The sequence below is a fragment of the Notamacropus eugenii genome, chromosome 5 (genome assembly GCF_028372415.1).
Source record: "Notamacropus eugenii isolate mMacEug1 chromosome 5, mMacEug1.pri_v2, whole genome shotgun sequence".
Taxonomy (NCBI): Eukaryota; Metazoa; Chordata; class Mammalia; order Diprotodontia; family Macropodidae; genus Notamacropus; species Notamacropus eugenii.
Genome location: NC_092876.1, coordinates 44,928,244 through 44,943,447, shown reverse-complemented (window position 1 = coordinate 44,943,447; position 15,204 = coordinate 44,928,244). Strand labels below are relative to the sequence as shown.

Below are 15,204 nucleotides of genomic sequence, written 5' to 3'. Positions count from 1 at the left end.
ATCACTTAAGTATTTGTCACCGGCTCTCATGGCTCCTTAACTAACTGGAGACTAGATTGGAATTTCCCAAGGAGGTTCAAGAACATGCTTATTGGCACTAATGAAAGCATTGAAGTCCTAGGGTGACTGTGATCTCCCAGGGAGTCATTGTGGTCTTTTGAACTTAATAATGTGTCAAGGGATGAAAAAGGTGATGTTAATGTTCTGTATTTCTGTAATTGATTACCAGGATCAGAAATAAATTGAGTATACTTGAACTAAGGATGCCGTCTCCATGTTAATATCCATATGTTAATAAAGGGGAAGGAAAAGATCTTCCTATAACCAATTTTCCCAAGGCCTGTTCATTCTACCTTCAAAACATTTATCGTATATACCTCCTGTATTTCCATCCTGGGGCAGGCCCTCCTCACCTCATGCCTGGATTATTGCAGTAGCCTGCTTGGAGGTGGGGGGGGGGGGGGTTGCCACAAATCGGCCCATATCAATCTATCCTCCATCCAGTCATCAAATTGATTTTCCATGTCCAACACATACTTCACCCCCACCCCTATTCAGTCAACTCCAGTGACTCTCTGTTGCCTTTAGGATCAAAAATAGAATCCTTGTTTGTCTTTTAAAGTCCTTTATAACCTAATCCTTTCCTACCTTTCCAGTTTTCTCATACTTCCATATATTTTGCAGTCCAGTGACTCTGGCCTCTGATTTTTCTGGAATAAGAAACCATCTCCCAACTCTGGGCATTTTCACTGTCCCCCATGCCTAGAATGCTGTCTCTCCTTGCCTCTGTCTCCTGACTTTCTTCAACTTCTGTTGAAAACCTCACCTTCCTCAATCCTTTCCCAGTCTACCTTCATGTTAGTGTCTTCCCTCTGTTGATTATCCTGAATTTATCCTATATGCATCTGGTTTATAGATATTGCATGTTGTCTCCTCTAGTAGATTGTGAGTTCCTTGAGAGCGAGGACTTTCTTGTGCCTTTGTATTTGTTAGCATTGTGCTTGTCACACAGTAGCCTCTCAATAAATGCTTGTTGCCTTGTTGACTTTGATCTGCATTTTACAAGATTTGTTCTAACCATCCAATTTAGTGTTCTAGTTGCTACTCTAAATGATGTCAATGGATCCATCTGCTTCTTTAAAGAAAAATGCATTTTCTGGATAGGTCAAAAGCTTTTCCTGTGTACTAGGAAAAACGGGCTTTACCTTCCCATCAGACCTTAAGAAATTCTGGGAACTGAAGATGTACCCCTTGTGATGACTAGTTGGAGGGAAGGTGAAAAAGAGTTAAGGCAGGATGTATTTATAAAGTACTTACAAAGTGCCTGGGCACAGGAGGCACAAATACAGGCAATAAGAAAGACCCTACCCTCAAGGAGCTTACATTTTAATGGAGAAGACAACACACCAAAGGGAGCTGAAAAGATGAAAAGAGAAGGAAAGACAGTTGGTCTGAACTCCTTTCCCAAATGGCAGTTCAGGTAGTAAGTTGCTAATAGGAGAAAGAGGCCACAGGAATGAGGTGATGTTACAGGATGACAAAACAGTAGAGAAGGAGGCCATGGGAGCTGAAGGAACTTGTCATGGTGACAAATTCTGAAGTGTCAGAAGCAGAACTGGTAGAGGAAATGGGTGAGAAATAAGGAAATGGATGAAATAAAGTTTGAAATGCTTTAGACCTTGGTGATTGAAATCAGCTTCTTGGAGTAATGTACCATGGCCATTTCTGTACAGGTTATCTCCTCATTTAGATTTGTAAGCTACTGGTGGGGGAGAGACTTTCTGTGTGTTCCTCACACAGTAAGGCTTAGCACAGTACTTTCTAATGGACAGAATTGGGATCTGCATGTTGAAGATTGGAAAAGATGGGTTGGGTTGTTTTATTTAGTATTGTTTTTTAGCAGACTTTGCACAATGATGTATGTCAAAAAAATTAGTAAGGTCTTGGGTGGCCTTGAAAGAGGCAAAGTCCTCAGAACAAGGGAACGATGAGCGTTTTGTCCTGCCTGCTCTTGTATCATACCTTCAAGTTCTGTCTGGTGCTGTGGTCATCATGACTTTGGAAGGTCTTTTGTCAGCTAGAGTAGTCAAAGAATGGCTACTGGGAGGATAAAGGGTCTTTAAAAAAAATGCCACGTGAAGATTTTTGGAGGGATTGACGAGGGTGGTTTGTACAGAGAAGACATGACAGCTGTCTGTGAGTATCTGAAAGAGCTGACATATGGAAGAGGGACAGTAGACATCTGTTTGACTCCAAAAGATGGAATAAAAAGAAGCAATGAGTGGAAATTGCAGAGGTAGATTTTGGCCTAAGGTAAGATGTTTCCTTACAATTTAACCCATCCAAGAGAAATGGGCTGCTTTGGGAAGTGGTGACAGTGAAAAGTGAGGTGGGCTTGGAGATCCTAGGAACCTATGTTGAGAGCTGGAAGGTCAGTCAATAAACATTTTTGTCATTGATAAATATTATTGAGCACCTTATATACCAGGCACCATGCTAAGTGCTGGGGATAAAAACAAGCAAAGGACAGCCCCAGCCCTCAAGAAGCTTCCAGCCTAATGAGAGAAACAAGCAAACATGTACAATCAAGCTGTGTACAGGATAAATGGGAAATAATTAAGAGGGAAAAGGTGGGGTTTTAGTTAGGACTTAAAGGAAGCCAGTAGGTGGAGGTGAGGAGAAAGGACATTTCAGGGGTGGGGGCCAGCCAGAGAACATGCCCAGAGCCAGGAGATGGAGTATCTTGTTTTTGGAACAGCCAGAAGGCCAGTATCACTTGATTGAAGAGTACATGGTTGGGAAATCAGGAGTTAAGAAGGCTGGAAAGATAAAAGAGTGCTAAATTAAGATGGTCTTTGAATGCCAGGTGAAGGATTTTATATTTGTTCCTGGAGGCAATAGGGAGTCACTGGAGTTTATTAACTAGGGGTTAACATGGTCAGACCCACACGTTCAGAAAATCGCTTGGGGAACTGAATGGAAGCTGGAGGCGAGTGAGAAGAGACTTGAGGCAGATGAACCTATGTGGTCCAGGCATAGGTCTGACGAGTGCCTGCACCAGGGTGGTGGCCAAGTCCAAGGAGAGAAGGAGGCATCTAAGAGAAAGAGGTTACCAAGGTACACTTGATAGACCTTGGCAACAGCTTGGATGAGAGGCTGGTGAGAGCGTGAAGACTTGAGAATGATATCTCAGTGACTGGAAGGTCCCTCTATGATAATAGGAAAGACTTTGGGGGAATGATAATGAGTTCTGTTTTGGACATGTTGAGTTTAAGGCATCTACTGGACAGCCAGTTTGAGATATCTCTTGGGCCATTGGAGATATAAGACAGGAGGTCAGCAGAGAGGTTAGGGCTGTTATCTACTCTGCAATGCCAAAATTTGTTCCTCTACTTTCAGGGAAGTGTGCACTCTAAACTTTTTAGAATTCAGGAAATCTGTCATTTTAAAAGCCCTCCCCTACCACTCCCTTCAAGGAAGTAGACTTGATGATCATCATTGATAACCCATTCCAGCTGAAAAAGATATGAGTACTCAATTCTTAAAGGAGATGAATCAAATTTGGGGGCCAAGAGAAGACGCTTGAGATCCAGGGTCCTATCTCATAACCATACATGGAATGTAAAGAGAATGGCAGTGCAGTATAGTGGATAGGGAGGGCACTAGATTTGGACCCAGGAAGAGCTGGTTTCCTATGTGACCCTGGGCAATCCACATAACTGCTCTGGGCCTCAGATTCCTCCTTGGTAAAATGACAATACTGACCTAATGACCTCTGAGAGGTCTCTTCCAGTTCTGAACTGAGGATCTTATGGTCATTCAAATACTCATCCAGGTCTAAGTCTGGAATCCTAAGAATTCTTTATTGGCTTCAGTAATCAGGGAAGTGAGGGGGCTTGGAACGCATGACTAAGTTGTCTTCAGTTCTAAATCTATTTTATGGTCCTGTCCAGCTCATCCTGTCCCGTGATCCTATTAGTTTTCTGTTTCTTCCTCAGTTTCTTCCTCTGTAAAGTGAAGGTGTTGGATTGGATGAACCTAAGGTCCTTTCTAGCTCTAAATGTGGGCTGCCTCAGTTTCCTCCTCCATAAAAATGAAAGGGCTGGAGAAGATGACTCTTGGGGTCCCTACCCGCTCTATGTTGTCATAGCTCTTTGAAGTTCATGGATGACTTTTATGTTAATTTTCTAACAGACCTTAAGGAAACTCCATGAGTTACCCATGCCCTGTCCCTCTTCATAGCACGTATGCAGATTTCACCCTCAAAAGCTCTTTTTGTTTTTTTTAAAATCCTGACTCATTTGAAAACAGACAGAATCTGTGCCTACAACCCTCCCTTTTAAAGAGTTAAAGCTTTAGCTAATCCAGTCTTAATTCTCCCCATATGGTTGGGCCTGGCAGCAGAGAAAAGAGTTGGCTGACAATTCGAGCCTGAACAGTGGCTAAGATAAATATGGGGGCCATCTGTGCAGCTAGGGAAAAAAAAATTCATGTGAAGAACAGACAGACCCTGCTAAGTTAAACATATTTCCAAGACTTTGCTAGGAAAAAAAAGGAGGGACTGAGAGTGGATTGGGGTAGGGAGGAGGAGGCGGGGAGAGAGACGCCAGAAAGAAGGCAAACTTGGTTGTCTCAAAGGGAAGGGGGTCCATTCCGAAAATTCTGGTGAATTGAATAAGCAGATCTGGAAATGGGGAAGGGAGCTAGGGAGACAGTGATGTGCCCAGGCGTTCCCACGGCAACCCGCCCTGACGCTGCTGTGATGCTCAGAACGCTGTGGTCTGGGTTTTTATAAAGGGCTGGAAAATCAGCTCCTGCGGGCTGCGAACATTTCTCCCAAGCAGGGACCAAGGAGGTATCAGGCGGGTCTGGGAAGCTACCAACACTGAAGGACTTCCTCCTAGCTGAGGACAGTGGCTGGCTGGCAGAGGAGGGGCTTGGGGCTGTCTCCTGAAACTGTAGAGAAAAGGAGTTTTCATAGCCTCGGTTTCTGGGTGCCTGGCATTTAGTAAGGGTTTGGTCGATGTTTGTCAGATTGAGTCAGCCAGCGGTGTGGAAAGTGAGCTTCACGGCATCGGTGCTTGGAAATGGACATGCCTGAAGCAGTGTCTGCAAGAACCATACCTTAAAATATACGGCACCCAAGGGGGTCCTAAGAAGAAACAACCTAGCAGGAGCTGAAAGCTTCATATCCTTTTGGCACAAAGACAGACCAGCTGAAGAAATCAAGACTAGGGCTGAATCGGAGAGGAGACCTGCATCAGCATCCAGACTGCAACCTGGCAAAGCTGGGCTAGACTGGTCCCAGGTGCCTGTGGTCAGACAAGTCCAGAATATCGGGGAGCAGTGCAGTCCTGATGCCATTCTGAGTGGAGGGCTTTTAACAAGCAGGATCGGCTGGTTGGCACCCTCAAACTAGGGTCACCCCTGGCTAGCGAGCTTCCCCTCCAAACCAATACAGGAGCATGAGTTCAGTTCTGACAAAATATGGATCTCCACCACGCAGCTGGCTCAGCCTACGCTTGGGTACCAGTGAGTATATTTTTACCTTATTCCTTTCCCGCCCCCCTCCCCCCACCCCATCCATCCCTGAAATAGGAGGTAGGGCTCTGTAGAAAGGGAGTTTTTGGAGACTGCGACTGAATCTGACTGTTCTGGATCAGCTGATCCAAGAGTAATCAAATTACTTTGATGGGCTGGAAGCACTTCTCTGCAGTGAGATTAATCGGTAGGGTGATGTGGTGAGGGTACAAAGGCTGAAAGCAGAGCTAGGGCAGACCAGTCAGGACTGACTTCAAGAGCAGGGATAATGAATGCCCTGTTCTGGGAAGGAGGATGCAGTTACAGGACAGTTACTTCCTGGGCCAAAGGCGAGATACCTCTTGGGAAAAGCTCCCAGATGCCTCCAAGGTCAGTGACTGCAGTGACTTCTCCGGGACAATTTTGGTGCATCACAGTGTGGCAGTGACAGCTTGTCCTTGGGAGAACATTCTAGCTGCAAAGCTGACTCAGAACTACTTCTGGACACTCCAGCAGGGATGCTTAAACTGTCTCCTACACCCTTGTTAGTTCAGTGTGTGTGTGTGTGTGTGTGTGTGTGTGTGTGTGTGTGTGTGTTGGGGGCGAGGTGGGGGAATGTGAGATATCATAGAACACATTAAAGCCCCCCCAACAATAAACCAATATTTTGCTGATGCCTTAGTTATATTTTACTTTGCTTTCATTTCCAGGGACCCCCTTTACCCATAACAGAAATTAGATATTACGCAACAAAACAAAACAAAACACCATGTATTGGCCAGATCACCACCATGTAATTCTCAAAAGATGGCCAGAATTCATTTTCATTCACTTTTTAAAATAAAAATATGCCTTGTAGCACTTTATGCGGAGAGGAGGGGAAAGAAGAGGATGGCTACTAAATCAGTGACCCACATGGAAACTCCAGAGGTTGATTTGCCCTGGGCCACTCCGTTACTGGCACACACACACACACACACACACACACACACACACACACACACACACACACACACACACACACACACACACTAAGATCTAATGTGAAGAGACAGTCTGAAAATAGAGTGATCTTTGATACTTCCAAATGCATCCAGATCAGAGCTGTCCTGGGAACATGCCTTTCATCCAGTTAGGGCTGGCCTGAGGCTACAATGACCAAGGGAGCAAGTTTATCTCAGCTCCCAGATGCCTCCATCCCCTGTTACCCCCACTCTCATGTATAACCACTTAGTGCCTACCTACTGTGCAGAGAATTCATTGGGTCTCTCCCACCATCCCTTACTCAGGTCTCCTTTGGCCAGTATGCCAGACTTTCCCAGACCTTTTCCTCCCATCTCCTTTCTTTCCATTGCGTTTCTTCTTTCCTGTGTCCTATCCAGGCCCCAAATCTAGTCAAGGCAAGGGGAAGGGAATAAATATACCTACTATGTACTAGGCACTGTGCTAAGTGCTTGTTATAACTATTATCTCATTTCATGCTCACAACAACCCTTCGAGGTAGAGAGGCTGTTATGATCCCCATTTTATAGATGAGAAAACTGAGTCAAAGAGGGGTTAAATGATTTGTCCAGGGTTACGCAGCTAAGAGCCAGCTACTCTCCAAAAAAGATTGACGTTGATGATATGAATATATTCAGAGTCATGTATAATCAATGCCCTCTTTACCAGGTAACCTAAGTGTTTCTTACTGATGACTTCTCATATAACATAATGTAGTCAGCAGCTCCCTTCTTTGACTATGCATAACGCCAACCCTACGACCAGGCTTTTCAAATTCTCATGATCTGTGTCTTGGTGTCATCACATGAGATTATGCTTTCTCTTAAGATGCCTGACCAGGGTCCTATCTCGCCTCGAGGGTCAGAGGCTTCCTAAGATAGCCCCCAAACTAGTAGGGCTCCATTCTCTGGTGTCCTACCTCAGTGACACATCCTGTTCTTGGCATCTCTGAGATTGACTTGGACTTTCTTTGACCTGACTTTAAAAAAAAAAGAAAGAAAACTTCCCTAAATGTTCAACTGAAACCCCTGATGAGTGGAACAAGGAGGAAGCAGGAGGCCTCCCTGGATGGGGCCTTGCCAGCTGCTAGTGCAGTTGATGCTGGTCAGGTGGTAGGGTTTTTTCCTTGTGTCATGCAGTTTTGCTGCTGTGGTGGTGGCGATGGGGGTTGGTGGTAGGGAGCCATGTCGGTGTTGCCTGGGAAAGATACTGACACTGAGAAGCTCATGGAACCTGATACTGGCTCCTGAATCATCCTGTCTAGGTCCTGAAGGACCATGGTCCAAGGCCCTTTGGTTCACAGTTTCACTGGTTCATTGACTCAGAACTAGAAGGGACCTTCAAGGTCATCTACTAGAGACTGCTTTGTCTACCTTTAGAGCTGTAAGATTTTAGTGCTAAAAAGGACCTGGAGATGATCTCATCTTAACTGGATTCATGGATATTTTTTAAAGAAAAAAAAAAGGATTTTGATAAATGTCTTCCAACAGAATTAGTTGACTTTATAACACTATTATTTTATTTTATTTCAGAGAAGAGGTCTTTGGCATAAAGGTTAAGAACTCCTGTCTTCTAGGCCAACCCTTTCATTTTATAGATTGGGAAACTGAGGCAAGCAGGGTTAAATGACTTTCCCAGAGTCACACAGCTAACAAGTATCTGAGGTGGATTTGACCTTAGGTCTTCTTGACTCAAGGCCCGGTGCTATCTCAGCTAGCTGCCACCTAGCTGCCTCAGTGAACCCAGTGATCCATCCAAAGAACCTCCTTATAGGTTCAAAGGATTGATTTGGATGACCTCTGAGGTTCATTGTATGATTCTGTGGTGTGGAACTTGGGCCTTGAATTAGACATAGAATGCCTGGGTGTCTGGTGACTGCCACTGCTCCTGAATTCAGACAGTCTGGCCAAGTGATTCCCTCTGATCCTGACCTATGTCCTACTGTCAAATTATTGATCATGAACCCTGGCAGTAGAAAAAATTTGGCATGCATGACCAATCTGTGCATATTTATTAATTATATAATTTGCTACTGTACTAATAACTACAGAGATTATAAAACACCTAAAATGAAAATAAAAGGGACCAGATAAAGAAGAAATGATATTTGGTCCTAGAGTTAACTGGGAGCCACTAGCGTGGCTGGTGTGACACAGTTTGACCTGTACTTTTGTCAGTTGAGTGGATAATGGATTGGAGTTGGGGAGACTTGAGTCAAGGAGATCAATTAGGAAGTTAGATCAGTTAGAATCAATTAGGAGATAGGGGAGAGGTAATGTTGAGTGAGTAGAGAGGGGTCAGATGTGAAAGATGTTTGGAAGGGAGAAATGACAAGATTTAGCAACTGAATGCATAAGTGGGATGATGAAGAGTGAGGTTTCAAAAACGTTGATGAGGTTATGAGCCTGGAAGCTGGAAAGATGGCAGTGCCCTGGATGGAAATCAGGAAGTCAGGAGGATGGTTGGATTTGGAAGGGAAAGATCATGTTGAGGTCTGTGATACTGGAGACCCACCCAAAATGAAAGAGAGGGTCTAACTTGTATTCACTGGCCATTACCTAGGATCAGAGAACCTGAACCCATCAGGTGATTTGGGTGGAGCAGGAGGTGGTTGTCTTGGGGGATGATGCAAACATTTTCCCCATGGCACCTGTTACATTTACTACTGTGGGTGCCTGAGGCATAATGGTTAGGTTACACTTGCTCTGAGAGGACCATACCTGCTCAGAAGGAAGTTGGGAGTGTGGGCAGTCAAGAGAGGCATTGGAATGAGGGAGTGAGATACTACCCATTTCCCTACTCTCTGACTAGCTAGTTATATAACCTTCAACATATGGATGTGGCCCAATTTGGAGACCACTAATTGCAGGGAGACCCCTGCAATCTGACACCTACCTTTGACAAGCAGGCTCAGGTGGCTCTGTCCAAGGGAAGACACCCTGGTTTTGTCCCCAACTGGCAGGTGACTCACTGCGCCAAGACCGATCAAGTCTGATATATCCTAATTATCTATCCATGAGTCTCCTAAGTGGTTTCCAGGAGTTGAGCTTTAGGACAGCTGAGGTCTGAGGTGATGATTGCTGCTCTAGGAGCTGAGAGTGAGGTAGAGGAGGAATGCATAGACTTCCCATTCGGGTCAAGTATTAGAGGAACTGGAGACCTTGGGGGAAGGAGACCCAAGAGAATTCACACACACACACTCTTCCCCCCTCCCCGTCTTTCTGTCTCTCTGTCTCTATCTGTCTGTCTGTCTGTCTCTGTGTCTCTGTGTCTGTCTCTCTGTCTCTGTCTGTTGCTCTCTGTGTCTGTCTCTGTCTCTCTGTCTGTCTCTCTCTCTGGGTTCCCCATAGATTTAAAGATGAAAGGGATTTCAGGAGTCATCTAGTCCAATCTCCTAATTTTACAGATGAGGAAATTGAGTGACCGCTGAGTAGTTCAGTGGATAGAGCACTGGGTGTAGAATCAGAAATAACAGAGCTCAAATGCGGCCTCAGACACTCACTACTCCCTGCAGGACCCTGAGCAAATCATTTGACTTGTCTGCCTCAGTTTCCTGTGGAATGGCGATAATAATCACACCTATTTTCCAGGGATGTGAAGATCAAGTGAGATAATGTTTGTAAAGTGCTTAGCAGACTGCCTGACACATAGTGGACAATTCCCTTCCTTTTCTCCTTCTCTCCTTCCTTCCTTCCTTCCTTCCTTCCTTCCTTCCTTCCTTCCTTCCTTCCTTCTTCCCTCACTCCATCCCTCCCTTTCTTCTTTTCTTCCCTCCTTCCCCTTGGTCACACAGCTAGCAAATATCAGAAGTAAGATTTGAACCGAGGCTTTCCTGACTCCAAGTTCAGCACTCTTTCTAGTCAGCAAGCATTTATGAAGCACCTACTATGTTCTGGGGACTGTGCTAAGTGCTAGGAACACAAAAAATGACCAGACCAGCCCTAGCCTCTGAGGTCCACCTAGCCCAAGCCAGCCCAGAGTTAAGTGCAACCCAAGAAGCATTTATCAAATGTCTCAGAGGGATGAAGTTCTAGGGGCTGCTGAGATCACAGGGAAGCAGTCCCTGCCCTCAGTGAGTTCCCATTCTTCAGGGAGGCAGCAATCTGTGCCCAGATAAGTAAAAACAAAACCGATCCAAAGTGGCCCCTTGGAAGATGTGACCTTGAAGTCATAAGGTCATAGATGTAGCTCCGGAAGGACCTCAGAGACCATCTGGTCCTCATTTTACAGGTGGGGAAGCAGAGGCCTAGTCTGGTAGAGTCACACAGTAGCAAGGGTCAAAGGCAGGATCTGAACCCATGTTTTCTGACTCCAACCTCAGTACTTTTCTAGTCATTTGTCTACACTGGCTCCCTAATGAGAGTTTCTAGGTTTCTCTGGGCATCACCAGGAGCTAGACTTGCTAGTTTGTGAGCACCTGGAGGGAGGGAGTATGTCTCATTTTCCCATCCCCCTCAGTGACTCCACCCTGTGCCAGTGAGAGAACTCACTTGGGGTGCAGCTGGGCCTAAAGCTGCGTACTCCAGGACAGGGGCAGTACTGGGCCCCACCTGGAAAGGGCTCCGACCATGAATTCAATGGAATCCTCATTGAATAACTCAGTGGGAATGGAGGGGGCCTTGGAATGTGGCTCAGCCCCCGTGGCCACAGGCCTGTGGCAATCCTGGGGATGGGTTTCCATCTTTTCCTCCTTCCCCAGCCCTGTGAAATAGCTAGCACCACGAGGCTGCTGGAATAAACTGGAGTAGACGGCGTCTGCGTTCCTGCCTGTCTGACTATGGGGAAACCACCTCCTCCTTCCTCCATGGCTGGAGATCAGCTCGCCAACCTCTCAGGATCGCTGGGAATGCACGGGAGAGAGGGCCTGGCATGGAGAAGAAGGGAACCTGGTCTAGGCCTGGGGCAATAACCTCCAACGACTTCCCTGGGCACTATTATCTTATTCCGGGAGTTGAACCTCAGCTCCTTTGACTGGAGAGGAAGAGTTTGTATTGAGTCACCAAAGGAACCTGGAAATACAGGAGTTGGGGAGAAGTGAGGCCGGTGAGGAAGGAGTCCATCTTCCCAAACAGAGAAGTGGGTCAGTGCCCACCTTTTCCTTAATTCCTCTGGTCAGAGCTAGGGACAGATCATAATAACAACTAATAATTATTTAGCTCTTTACTTCTCCCATCTCATTTAGCCTCACAATAACTTTGGGAGATTAGGTGCTGAAACTGAGGCAGACAGCAGTGATGTGACTTTCCCAGGTTTACACAGCTAGTAAATTCTTGAGGCTGGATTTGACCTCAGGACTTCCTGACTCCAGATCCAGCACTCTGTGTGCTATTATTTTCACCATTTTACAAGTGGAGAAACTGAGGCAGACAGCAGTGATGTGACTTTCCCAGGGTCACACCGCTAGTAAGTGTCTGAGGCTGGATTTGAACCCAGGTCTTTTTGACTCTAGGCTTATTGCTCTGTCTATCACACCATTTACCTTCCTGGTGGTTTAAAATAAAAAAAGCAGAAGGGAGAGGAACCATCTACATCTTCCAATGAGGCTTCCAGTGGGAGGGATCATGGGGAGCTTTGGGAGGGTCTTGATGGGTCTGTCCCAGATAGGTGGTGCACTGAATGGAGTGCTGAACCTTGGTTCAGGAAGTTCTTGAGTTCAAATCTGAGACAGAGAGGACCTTCTGCTAAAGCAGATCAGCACCTTCTCTAAAGCTTAAAGAGATTTAGAATGTTGTCAGGGGACGTTGAGTTGTTAAGTGGCTTGCTCTGGACATGATGTGGGGAGTACAGGGATGGACTTGAACTCTGGTCTTTCTGGTGCTTAGATAGCTTGAAATGCTTATTGCCTATATGACTGACTAGTCTATATGAACTCTCATATGCAGACCTGAGAGTATTCCCATGCAGAGACAGGAGAGGAGATGCTGGGGTGGGGACCAGGGTATTGAGGGAATGAAGAGGGAGTGATGTACATAATAAGGCTGGATAGATCGCTGGAACCAGGTTGTAAAGGACTTTCAGCGCCAGACAGAGGTTAGTTTGTATTTGGTCCTAGAAACAATAGGGAGTCATTGTAGTCTGTTAAGCAGGAGAGTGACATGGTCAGCTGTGTTCTTTGGGAGAAATACCTCCTTACTGAATGAGGATGAAGGCTGTAAATAAAGAACTTCATAGATGAAGCCTCAGTGCAAACATCTTTAGTTTTTGGACTAGACCATTTTCATTGGTAGAAGGTATTTCCCTTTTGGGAAAATTCTGCTGCATGAAGATTAGAGCTTGGCCTCCAGGTGGGCTTTGGGGGTGACTTGAGACCCTTAAAGGGAAGTGACCTGTCCAGAGCCAGCTCTCTATTCTCTGTCTTTACTGTCTCTCTTAACAAATATTTATGAAGCATCTACTATATGCAAGGTGCCAGTGCAGTGGGAAAATTGAGAGAAGAAAGGAGGAAAGCATTTGTTAAGTACTTAGTAGATGCCAGGCACCATGCTAAATGCTGGAAAAATATAAACAAGAAAAAGAAAGACAGTCCTTGTCCTCAAGAAGCTTGTATTTTAATTGGGAAAATGACGCAAAAGGGAGATGAGAAGGGGTGGGGGTGGATGTGAATTTAGACACACGATTTTGAAGGTTCACAGGGAATGAAGTGCAAATAAAATCCTAGTAGTTTGGTTGAGGCATGAGGGAATCAAGGAAGGCTTCATAGAGGAGGTGTTTCCTCGACTGAGTTTGAAAGGAGAAGATGATTCTGGAAGGATGGCTTGGCATTCAAGATCTGCCCTGTACTGGCCAGAGCCACCAGCCGACTGGGAGTGGGTGAGGGGGATCTGCCCCAGGTGATGCCTCTGGAGCAGGAAACTCACCATCTGCTTCGAAGGTTACAGAGTATATATTTTTTTCATTTTTAACACAGTTCATGTCACATAAAACAATTCCAACCTTTGGTCAGGTGATATTTCTTTTAAAGCATTTACAATATAGACCACAAATGAGTTTTTTTTAACGTTATCCAACTGAGACACATATAATAACTATGTATGCTAATTTCATAAGCCCTTGACCTAATTGCGTCCCCACTATTACTAAGAATTAGAGTACCCTAACTTACTGTTGTTGGTCTAAAGTCTTAAGCCTAATAGCTTAATTTTAGACTTGACCTTGGATGTTCCCCTACCAACAATCTATAATTTAATTGTTCTGGTATTAAGCTTACAAACCTTTTGACTATAGGAAATTACCACTAAGAGCAGGGACATTTTAGGGAAAAAAGTATCTCCCCAACTTCATGTCAGTTCCAGGCAGGAGCAGATTATCAACTTCCATTCAGTGAGGCTTGGTTACAGAGCATTTTAATTGATATTGGTTTCAACTTAACAAACATGTATTAGGTGCCTACTACGTGCCAACTACTGTATTAACCTCTGAGGAGATAAAGACAGTCAAGGAACTATCCCTGCATTTCTAGCTAGGTGGTTCAGTGGTTAGCTTGCTGGGCATGGAGTCCAGTAGACCTGAGTTCAAATCTAGCCTCAAACATTTACTGTCTTCCTCAGTTTCCTCAAGTAAAAGATGGCAATAGAACCTACCTCCCAGGGTTATTGGAAGCATCAACCAAGTTAATATTGTAAAGTGCTTAGTCGTGTCTGACACATAGTAGGTATTTAGTATGTTTCCTTCCCTGTCCTTACATTCTAAGGGATGGGGAGGGGAAGACCAATAAATACACAGATGAGGCAATTAAAATGTATATACGGTAATGGAGGAGGTATCATACTATCAAAAGGGTGATTAAGGAAGGCCTAGGCTAGGGGATGCCTCTTGATCTAAGCCTCAAAGGGAGCTAAGGATTCCAAAGACTGGAGAAAAGAAGGAAAATCTTTTCAGATAGAAGGGACAGCCTATGCAAACTTGAGGAGGTAAGAAAAGGAAATATGTGTTGTGTGCATGTATGTATGTATGTATGCATATACACATGTCTATGAAACAAAAATAACATGTTCACCTATGTGTGTATCTATAAATATAGTAGAATTATGGATTTTTTTTTAAATAAGAAGGTTAAAAAAAAGTGCCAAACCTAATGAATTTTCTTTCTAACTCCAAAGGACTAATTTTGCCTACCTAGCAGAATCGCCTCCTTCCTCTCCAGCTGCTGTGGTGACCACATGCAAACACATGCAACCATTTAGGGGAAAGCTGGCCTGGGCTTGGGGTGAGGGGGAGGCCGGAGGGAGCCGCAGCCGGAGAGGCCCTTCTGGCTCCAGCCGCCAACCCTGTGGTTTGTTGGAAAGGGGCTGAAGCTGGCAGCATCCACCTAGAGTGGAGGTAGGCTCTATTATGTCAGCTGTCACCTTCTTCACTCCAGCCTCAGCCAAAATCCTTTTCCCTTGATCCCTTATACATGTGGTCTCTCTGCCTTTTTTGAAGTTCATTTGTTCATTTGATGAGCACCTACTATGTGCTAGGCACTGGACTAGAGTCTGAGGACAGAAACAAATGAGAAAAGAAGCAATCCCTGCTCTCAAGTTTTTGTTCTAAGGGGGAGAGGCAACATGCGTATAGAAAAATCAATACAAAATATATAAAAAGTCAGTGAAAATTATTTCAATGAGGACTAGAAGGCACTCAGGTCTAGGAAGGCTGCCTGATATTGCCTTCAACTCCTATGTGATGTTTACTACTTTGGGC

General features: G+C 45.0%; 1 protein-coding gene across 1 annotated transcript in view; it reads left to right on the top strand.

Moving 5' to 3' along the window:
• Positions 1-4,664: 4,664 nt before the first annotated feature.
• The window catches only part of PLEKHG5 (pleckstrin homology and RhoGEF domain containing G5), a 110,293-nt gene continuing 99,753 nt past the window's right edge, over positions 4,665-15,204 (top strand). The window contains exon 1 of the mRNA XM_072608719.1: positions 4,665-5,532. Within this exon, the coding sequence (XP_072464820.1) occupies positions 5,466-5,532 (67 nt within the window). The 5' untranslated portion in view covers positions 4,665-5,465. The remainder of the gene's footprint in view (positions 5,533-15,204) is intronic.